Source organism: Formica exsecta, unplaced genomic scaffold (genome assembly GCF_003651465.1).
Source record: "Formica exsecta isolate Colony F162 unplaced genomic scaffold, ASM365146v1 scaffold614, whole genome shotgun sequence".
Classification (NCBI taxonomy): Eukaryota; Metazoa; Arthropoda; class Insecta; order Hymenoptera; family Formicidae; genus Formica; species Formica exsecta.
In genome coordinates, this window is record NW_021853375.1 from 760,339 (window position 1) to 771,561 (window position 11,223).

The 11,223-nt window shown below is 39.9% G+C and overlaps 1 protein-coding gene across 1 annotated transcript in view; it reads right to left on the reverse strand.

Moving 5' to 3' along the window:
* Positions 1–285: 285 nt before the first annotated feature.
* Positions 286–11,223, reverse strand: part of LOC115242649 (octopamine receptor) — a 17,388-nt gene continuing 6,450 nt past the window's right edge. The window contains exons 2-3 of the mRNA XM_029819098.1: positions 6,662–6,823; positions 286–1,839 (exon numbers count right to left, since the gene is read on the reverse strand). Coding sequence (XP_029674958.1) covers positions 623–1,822 — 1,200 coding nt within the window. The 5' untranslated portion in view covers positions 1,823–1,839; positions 6,662–6,823 and the 3' untranslated portion in view covers positions 286–622. The remainder of the gene's footprint in view (positions 1,840–6,661; positions 6,824–11,223) is intronic.

The following is an 11,223-nucleotide window of genomic DNA, read 5'->3' on the forward strand; positions in this document are numbered from 1 at the left end:
GATTCCGCTTCGCTTGCCGTCACTGGAACGAGAGATTCGAGAGATCGGCCGATCGCGAGGATCCTCCGCATCACCAAATCCTAAGAACCTCAGCGGATTCGCAGTAGTCGCCTGAACGCTCTTCTATAATCGAGATTGAAGATCGTATATATGAGGGGATTGAGAGCGCTATTGACATAACCGAGCCACGTGATGAAGTACACCATCCGGTCCGATGGGCAGCAGGCCGGACAGAACGGGACGATGACGTACATGAGGAAGAATGAACTTACTTGCTCCGGGTTCTCTCGCTTCGTAACATCGTCGTCTTTGTGCTGACTTTGCGTTTAAGTTTTTACCACGTAACATAACGAGCTGTGCGAACAAGCGATCTCGAGGTAAGCGAGGCATCAAAATTTCTGTTAATTGCGACGTGCGGCTACGCGCGAGCGACACGCTTCTCCCTGGACGAAGAACTTATTTAATGACTCTCGACTTAGTTAGGACGAAAGTCTTGCGGGTACAGAACGACTACTACTAACCGATCGCCGCGAGATTCCGCTTCGCTTGCCGTCACTGGAACGAGAGATTCGAGAGATCGGCCGATCGCGAGGATCCTCCGCATCACCAAATCCTAAGAACCTCAGCGGATTCGCAGTAGTCGCCTGAACGCTCTTCTATAATCGAGATTGAAGATCGTATATATGAGGGGATTGAGAGCGCTATTGACATAACCGAGCCACGTGATGAAGTACACCATCCGGTCCGATGGGCAGCAGGCCGGACAGAACGGGACGATGACGTACATGAGGAAGAATGGCAGCCAGCAGACAACGAATACACCCATGATGACGCCCAGGGTCCTCGCCGCGCGCCTCTCCTTGGACAACGAGATCCGCTGTCGTTCCTCGATAAACTGGTAGACGGTTGCCGAGGTGGCAACGGTGCCGACGCCGGCACCACGTCTGGTTGACGCGGTTGTTCCGCTGCCGCCTATCGTTACCTCGGTAGGTTCGTCGTCGATCAGCGACGGCTTCGCCTGCAGACGGGGCGTCGAACGCTCGTTGTGATTCGTCTCCGAGCTAACCGATTCCTCGGCGTCGTCGGTCTCGCGGTGTCTGGTGGACTGCACCGGGCCCAGCCTGCTCTGCCGGGCCCGTTCCCGTAGTCTCCTGCGCGTTGCCAGGAAGATCTCCAGGTAGACAAGGCTCATCAGCAGCAACGGTATAAAGAATGAGCCCAGGGAGGAGTATACGACGTAGCCCTGGCGTCTGGTGAGTTGGCAGGGCGTACCCGGTTCCAATTCCTCCGGCCAGTCGTTCCAACCGGCTAACGGCGGCGAACTGATAGCACCCGAGAGGATCCATACGCCGGCGATCGTCCCAAGAACTCGCTTGAGGGTGCGCTTCTGAGCATAATTGATTGGATCGGTGATCGCCCAGTAACGGTCCATCGCGATCGCGCAGAGATTGAGGATGCTGGCGGTGCAACAGAGCACGTCGCACGTCAGCCACAGTTTACACAGATGAATGCCGAAGATCCACTTGCCCAGCAGCAGGTAGGTTACGTTAAACGGCATCACGAGTATCGCCACCGCGAGATCGGCCACTGCCAGCGAGACGATAAAGAAATTCTGGACGATCCGTAGAGGCCTGTACGTGAACACGCTCAGGATCACCAACACGTTGCCGAACACTGTCGCCACTACGAGGAAGCTCAAGGTCAGCGTGGCCACCACGGCCTCCCACGTCGGTAGATTCGAGCCTGTCTCCTCTTCCGGGACGCTGCAGCCCACCTCGTAATCGTCGGACATCGTTCCGCCAGATTCTCCGCTTGAATTCATGTCGTCCAGGATACCCTCTGCGAATCAAATCGTTCTTTATAATGTCTTTGTTCTTGGTAAGTCAATTTCTCTCTCTCTCTCTCTCTCTCTTTCTCTTGCTTTTTTTCTTTCATCCGTTGAACGGTACCAATGTTTATAAAGCGCGTTCGCTCTGATATTAAAGAGCTCTAACGTAACACGAGTGATTTAAATATGCAAAAATTAATTTGGTTTCGGAATCGAATACACGCAAAGATGTATATTTAGTTCGTATGAAATTTAAGTAACATTTAATATGCAAAATATAAATTCCGATCGTACTTTTCGAGGAATAGGTACGATTGCGAACTACAAATAGCGAAATGTCGTCTCAAACAAAAATTAATACAAACTTTGTGTTTCTTCCGAAAAATCTCTACGGTTACGGAAATGTATTCGCCAATCCAATTCGCTTATGTCAGCCAAACTTTTCAGCGTCAATCTATAAGGTTGATCGAAGAGTTAGGTTTAGCCAGAGCACGTCGAATCGTTAAAGAAGACACATGTACGCGTGCGTGTATATGTGAAAATGTTTCAAAAGTTTCGGAAAGATCCCAACTCCGAGTTGCCGAATCACTTGCGATGTATCAATCAAAATACGTTTCAAGAAAATATGATCAGAAATGATTAGAGCAAAAATAGAAAATTCCAAAAGCTTTCATTCAATTTAAGGAACACTTTAAATTTGCGCATCTCATCTATATTATTTGTTTTATAATTCGCTTCAAATACTTTCTAAATGAAGAGTCCAAACTTTACTGTTGGCAAGTAATTTTTGTTCTTTCGTTCAATTTAGGAATTATGGACTTTGCAAACAGCGTTTAAGCCGACTAATTAAAAACAGCTTCGAAATCAAAGGGTTAAGCGGTTATAAATATTCACATGCATATTCAATAAAAACCAGATGTTATACAGCTAACTGGTTTGAAAATAACGAGTAAAATTATTAACGTCGCTAATAAATCCCAACGTCAAGCATGGCAGCAACGCTTTTTCCCGACGTTATAAATTATCGAGCCGCAGATTGGCTATACGCAGGAGGTATTATTTTCTGCACGAGAGCCCGCAAGAAGAGTCCCAAAGCGCGGAAAATGTTTCCATTTTCGTGTGCTCAGCGTGCGCCCCGGCTTTGTCACGCTCTCCTCGGCTCGCTGGAAAACAGTCGCCGATAAAAATATAGGGTTTAAAGACACACGCATAAATTGTCGCGCGGGAAGAGAAACGGTCAACGAGATGAACGTCCCGTGAGACGGCGAAGTAAGATTTTCCGCGCTTTCGCGCGGCTTTCCAAACCGTTGGAGACGCCCTTCCGATATCGCGCCGTCCAAGAAATCTACCCTCGCGAATCTTTACGATCAAAATTTTTGCTCCTTTCTTCTCTCCCGAAGAAAAATTACTCTCCGCGCGACGTGAAGCGGATCGCGTGAGATATAATATTTTTCACGCATCCTTTTTTATTTCCGCGCAATTACCACTTGGAGATTCGGGAAAACATTGCTCCCTCGAATAGCTCCGTTTTATTTGCCACTCGTCGTGTCAAAATAGTCGGGTACTTCATCATCTTCGTACTGGATCTTTCTATCTCTTTTTCTTTCCCCTCTATTTGTTTCCTTTTCTCTCTTTCTCGACTTCTCCGCGCCGACTAATCTGAAGCACGAGAGAGCTGTCGAACTTCAATTATTACACATGTTCGGCTACAAGGCAAATATTGATTTACTTAATGCCTAAGGGGGTTGAGAGCACCGCGAAGTACCGGAAAGTACTCTTCAGAGGGACGTGCAAGAAAGTAACCAGTTCGGTGAATCAGTGAACCGCAAAATGAAAAAAAAAAGATATCGCGCTCGTTGAGATGTTAATCGCTGCAAAAACCACGGCCAAATTAACGCTAAAAACTCTCATAGGAATTTGGCTGATGAAATATTCCGGACCAAAGCTACCGTATCGAGCCGCAAGTATTTGATTAAAGCAATCACGGAACTTCCATAATACCTAACATCGTTTAAGATCGACTTTGTTAAGCTTATCCCACTCGCTGAATTCGCCGTGTCTCGAGCGTACAGGTTCTGCATTCCGGAAGGAAAGGTTCGATGTTTGTGTAAAGAGAAGGGATCGAGATTGATTCTAAAAATCGACGATATCGCGCCCCACTTACCCGCGAAGGTGCATACACGATTGATTAATTAAATTCACAAGCGCGGAGTTTATTAATAACGCAGCGAATTGCGGTTAACACACGATACAACGGCGTATACAGTTTGTATATCACGCGTTTCAGTCGTCCCGCATGCAAATCTTCATGCAGAAACACACACACAAACACACACATCCTCTCTCTTCTCGCATGCAACGCGTTTATAAACTTTCAAGAAAATCACCGCGCGTGTAACATTGAAACTACTCATAATAATTAATGCGCAAAAATCATTAATCACGCGACTAGGACGCGACGAGGATGGGCAAAGTTGGAGAACAATACATATTCTGTCGCGAAGTATTTTGTACAGTTGCACAGTTGAACCGCGACGTAATTTCGCTCGCAACAACTCATCGGTGAATTTCACACGTTACAAGTTTCTATTAAAAAAAAAAAAAAAAAAAGAAGAACGAAGGTAGAGCTCGCACCTCGTCACCGCAACATCGTTCATGAGTGAACACGCTGTCCTAAACAATTCGATTATAACTCCGTCGTCATCCGGGTTTCACGTTCAATCGGATTATAAGCTAAATAGAAAATTTAGAAAATTGCACCAGCGTCGAAATTCTCCCAAAAAACATCGCACAGTTCACGCAAATATGTTTTATCAGAATTTTCAGGGTGTGTTTTAAGGACGAATCTGTCCTGACGAATTCATCGTGTATCTATCGCACCGAACATAAATTGCTGTCCTTAAAATTCTGCGAGGCGTGGATTATAAACGGGGTTGCATACTTTTCGTCAGTATCACGTTACGTGAGATAAATTTCGCGTAATCGATAAATTCTGTTTTACGTGCCGCAGCCTGGATACGATGTAACGTTACGTGACGCGATGGCGACTTTCTTATGCGCTTTTACACACGAATCAGAAATGGCTCGCGACAATCTCGCATTCTCAAGCGGCACATTACACATTTCTATCGCGTTTTAAAATCAATTATGCGCACTGTTTCGTCGGAACTGCATTATCGCACGATGGAAAATTTTATCGAAATAATTCTTTTAAATGCGCGATTTTCCTATGTAGGACGTTCCAATTTTCTCGCCGTACCTTTAGTTTTACTGTCTTAATTTTTTGATACGTCAAACATTATTTTACTTTTATACTTTGCAATAATAATATTAGTAATAAATTGAAAACCTTGGGAAGAGAAAACATTTAATTTCAAGAGAAACAGATCCGTCTGATTCGCTCATGTTATCTGGATGTAACTTCACTACAGGATTTTAGTTTGCTTAAGCTTATAACTAGAATATCCCAATTAAAGTACGTCAACTGCAGCGACTCGTAGTTGCTTTCGAGTTTTGATTAGAACAGAAAGTTCTCATCGACTTCTAAAACCTGGTTTAAATGACACTTTGCTTTTTTGTTATATTGTAGTATTTATTACTCAATCTCTTGAGAGATAAGCCTATTAATTCGCATATCGTAACAATTTATTATGATTTCCCCTTTCACATTCAACGCTAAAACCGCATTTCCTTGAACGTTAAAACCGTAGTTTTCTCCTCTTAATATTTTCCTTAACGTTAAAACCGTAGCTTTCTCCTTTTAATATTTTCCTTAAGAGGATGCCGGACCGTCCTGTTTTACCGGCCATAATAATTATATATTTGCTTAATATAAGGGTTTTGCGGAGTGTATGTGCAAAATAGGATACCTCTCCACTCGGAAATGCATGAAGGAATATAAGTAAACGTTTGAAACACAAAATAATGTTGTCTGCATAAAACCGACTCCTCATTATTTCAAGCACCGACACAAGTAGCAATATAAATATTTCCTCTGGGAAAAATAACGGTGTATCCATGGTATATAATGATAAATATCGATTGATCTCGCGAGTTTAACATGAGATAATAACAAGTAAGATAATACTGTTTGAATTACACGCTTCGTATTAGCATGCACCATTCACTTCATTAGTTGATCGTACCGTAACTCATAATGTTTCGAGTGCAGAGCATTAACAGCGGAATGCCATGCCTCTGTCTCTCGATGGCAATCGATGAGGCGTAATTGGCATGAACGCGAAAGGGCATTTGTCGAATATTCGGAACCTATCGTGACATTAATCACAAACCGGGTCAGCTGGCTTTTAAATCGGTTGCGTAACCATAAAATTATTTCATTCTGAATCAATACACGATTCGATTTGCAGCAACAATATTTAAAGAATATTTGTTATAACGAGAAGCGGAGGGAGAGAGAGAAAGAGAGAAATTATGTTCCCCGAGTAATTAAAATCCTTGTAATTCACGTGTACAAATATTTGGCAAATCCAAATAAAGTAAGGCAGAAAGGACAAACAACTTTGAAATAATAAACAGAAAATTAATTTGGCCGTTACGAGATCACGCTATGGAACGGCCATGCACGATGCAACAAAATCACCGTCGATTCACTGCAAATAAAATTAAGGCGCAATTGGCTTTGGAAGTAAGCCAGAAATCGGAAGAAAGTTCCGGCAAAGTACTCTACAATAATTGAATTTCCACGGCAAAGTCGTGGCCTTAATTCTTTGCCTGCGAATCGTCTATCGTTATTTTTTTTCGATCGAGTGATTTTTCGATTGTTACGCAATCTGTTATGCAATCTTCTCGCAACAATGGCAAAACACTTACTATCGAGTCCAGCGCTATACGCGTCCGGTCGTTCATGCGAAACCGTCAGAGATACATCGGACGTCACATTTTGATCCCCTGCCTCGCTTACGGCGATCGATCGGCTGATTTCAGCAAGGATCACGGGTCAAGTCGATCATCGGCTCCCACGGATTACACCGCCTGCAATGAAAAGCACACGAATCATTATACTGTGAAACTTATCCTAAAATTTGTCACGCGAGATAGAAAATTATAATGTAATTTAAAAAGAATCGGCTTTCGATAAAAGCGAACGATAACCTTCCTCCTCCGATAATATCGGAGAAATTGAATTTCCAATAAATTATAAACGTTAATCCTAATTTATGACATTTTCTACCATTATGTCAAGCGTTACTGATTTTTACATTATCGCTCGTGTATATGCACGCGACAAATAAAAATAGATTTACGTTCGTACCGTGATACTCGCATTGAACGAATGCAATAAAATGGAACGCGTAAATACACGGTAAATCGCGCCGCATCGAAAAGTTCGCTCCCATCTTCTTTTTTTCTCCCCGAAGTAGGTTTTACCGCGGTGAGGGAAAATTTAATTCGAGAGTTAACCCAGTTTCAGAAGAATGTGCGCGAGAAGATCTGTCCATATATACATAGATCCGTATTTGTAAAATGAGGTGCTTCGCAGCAGCAAACTTATAACAACCTGAAAGCAGACGCGACAAATAGTGCAGACCGATCGCATTCAGCGAGAGAGATTGTTTTGCAAGGATGCCGTTTTGTGAATTTCACAGTAACGCGAAGTGATAAAAGTTTCGTGCGAATCCTGCAAAGTAGTAAAACCGTCCGCCCAACCTTGTATATAATCGCTGTTATGGCGGGAGGAAGCTTCTGGGAAATTCGAATGCCATAAATTAAAATGATTTTAGAGAACAAAGTGTTTTAAAGCACATTGTAAAAATATATTTGAGTCTTTTAATTTTTCGAATTGCAATGTATTTTCGTTATATTCGTAATATTTGGCAGCTACTTCTTTTCTCACAAAAAGACATTGTTTATTTATTTATTCACCAGCGCTTTTATAATACTATACGGAAAAAATAATAATAACAATTATAAATAAATGATGACAATAATAACAATATTAAAAATAATAACAATATTTAGATAATAAATAAGAATTGTTTTCAGAAGTAATAAGGAAGATTCATGCCAGAATTTATTATCACCCCAGTCTAAATGAGTCTTTTTACGCTAACATTCACAATGCTATAATCGCGAATAATGAAAAAAAAGAGATCAGATAACAAGTGTACATTGCGTATATAATGTATATTATTTTTTTATTAAAGTAATAGCGTGAATGTAATCGATGCTCGTTATTTGGAGAGAAAAATTGCTGCGATTTGCGAAAAATATATACACTCTCTGTACACGAGGAAGATCTTTTTATACGTGACAATACGTCGCCTTAAGCAGTTTGAGAAGTTAAATCGACGTTATGACACGTTCTATGTATTTCGTTTATAGCAAATTTCCACTATGAAAAATGTTCGATTTTTCAAAAAGAGGACAAACGTCTATACGTATAAGGATGGAGAAAACAAAGAGAGGGATTTAAATCGCATGACACAGGATGGCACTGTCAAGTTTCTGTTGCGAAATGAATTTCGACCCTACAACTCGACAAAGTAGAGAGATGTGCTTATAACAGATGTCGAATATCCTTGAGAAAAGTACGGTGACATGTAGCTGACAATGAGAGATAAAATATATCACGCAAAGTATTATTTAATGATAAGTTTTGGAGACGTCTTGAGTGAGATTTAAATTTAATTCACGACATAGTCAATTTTCCATAAAAAGTATTATATAAAAAAATACTTGACACAGGAAAAAGGAGAAGATAAGGACAACTTGCGAAAGGAAAAAAAAAAAATACAGGTAGAATATAAAAGAGCCTTAATGAAGAAACATTAAACAAATACAAGAAAGAGAAGCAAAAAAGAATGTAATGTATTGCAAGAAGTATACGAGAACACGGAAAGATGTTTCTTGAAAAATATATATTGTATTGTTCCCGTCGTAAATTCGTATTCCATTTATTATTCCAGCAGCATCTCGCATTTACTACTCACCAAACTGGCATATCGATTCCTACGGGATTCATTTCTCAGTCGAATTTGCTCGTAAATGTACATAAGAGATCGCAGACTAGCGATTGACCTGACCGAAATTTATGATACCCGACAATTTCGTGAAATAATCGTCTTCGGCTGTTCATGTAAAATGCCATGTCTATAACTTTACCATAAAATGAGAAAAATAAGTGAATTATAAAACGCGGACGTTTTAATACTAGTTACTCTTTGGAACAAGCTTTTAGCTTTGGAACAAGTACTTTTCTATCACTTATAAATAGCCAATTCTCGGCTATTTCGGTTTTAAACTAGGTATTCTAATCGTTTCACTTTACGCGGCATGCTAGTTTGATGGAGTAGTTGTAATCTGATAACTGTTACGCCTTAATCACTTCATTATCTGACATGCGCAACCTGCAATAAATAGCCTTAATTTTGAATAAATTCAACGCTTCTTCTTTCGTTGTTGTATAATATTGCAATATCAATTATAGTGCATATCTTTCAGAAATAAGTATCTTTCAGAAATAATTTAAATTGTACGACAAAAATATAAATCCAAAGATCTGGAAAAGATTCAACTGTATAAATGAAGAGTAATACATTCTTAGGAAGTTCACCGTACGGCCATTGTATGCATATGTCGTCGAATATATTTCACATTTCACAGAACGAGTTTTACGCAATAAGAAGATTTTGAATAAATTCAACGCTTCTTCTTTCGTTGTTGTATAATATTGCAATATCAATTATAGTACATACAGTATCTTTCAGAAATAATTTAAATTGTACGACAAAAATATAAATCCAAAGATCTGGAAAAGATTCAACTGTATAAATGAAGAGTAATACATTCTTAGGAAGTTCACCGTACGGCCATTGTATGCATATGTCGTCGAATATATTTCACATTTCACAGAACGAGTTTTACGCAATAAGAAGAAGAATTGAACGGGATATTATCTCATGCCGCGCACACATAGTATAACCGTGCTCTATCGCGTGTATTTCCCTTGCCGGATTTGGCTGATGGATCCCTCTCGTTGGGAAATTGCTGTTCACTCTAAGGGAGCTTATTTCGCTATCTTTTTGGTACAAAGATTGTAACGGTATAAGCAGCTGCTGCTTGAAAGCCTCGTAGTTTTCATAAATTGAAATTCCGAACGGATATGTATAAGCCGAATTAAGCGTCCACGTAGTTCTGGTGGTTGTTAATTCGGCTTACATATCCGTTCGGAATTTCAATTATTAATTCAATATATATATATATATACACGCACTGTTTCTCATCTGAAGTTTTACCAACAAAAATTTAATCTTGCTAGTTTAACGTTTTTGGCTACAATTGTAGTAAACACTCGCATAATATTAAAAGCAGCTTTTGAACAACGCAACGTTATACGCGCCATACTAATTTGCATATTTTCGTCGAATATTTTCCCTCAGTTATTTCCAAGTTTTACCGTGAAATGCGTTTTTAGCTGGTTTTTAGATGAATAGTTACAAGTTACTTCCAATTTTTCTTTTATTCAAATCGCGCAAACTTTATCTTCATAATTCGTCGATAGGTCCCGACTTTTCTCGTGTTCGATATTATATCAATCTTCTTTCTTCGGATTGTGGTCTAAAATTATATGCAAATATCTTGGCTGAATTAGACCGCTTGATGTGTTCGAGGTATAAGCTTCGACACAATTGAATTTGAGATGAGAAATATAATACAAAAAATAAAAGAAAAAAGCATTATATGAAGCAAGTTAAATTTCCATACGGGAAAAGCAGAAAGAAAAAATTATAATACATAATAGGAAACTTTTAAAATATAAATGTAACTCGAGCATGTTTGCAATATCGCAATATACAATCTTTCCTATTGACTATGTTGTTTCCAAACGTCTCAAGTGAACCGGATCTGTTTTTAAATTATGTATCTTGAAAACTCGTGTACCGTAAAAGGTCAGTGGCTTCATAAAATGAGAACAATCGGCAAAAAGAGCAAAAGAGATTCTCGTTTCGATACATTTCTTAGTTACAAAGTTCTTTCTCCCTCAGTTTTATAACGTTTACAGCAATAAAGGCACCGCAAGCGAACGCATTGCGTGCACTTCTTCCACGTTTTTATCTTTAGCTCTTCGTATCTATGACCGCTATCAACCCGCTTTTGATGATACCTACAACCTCCACTGCTGATGATACCTATAAAGATACAGTCGTTGCAAATACATTTAATGTTATCGCGAAAATTCATATAATGTACAAATTATAAATATCTTTCCGCATTGTGGATTTATATGTGAATTTTCAATTAATTGCGTATTAACTTTGTCCACGCGGCTTAGGTTTTATGGATTTACTAGTCGTTTAACACGTTTCAATGCCGCAAGGATCCCCAACGACCAACCTATGTTCATTAATTATATACATATACATATATATATA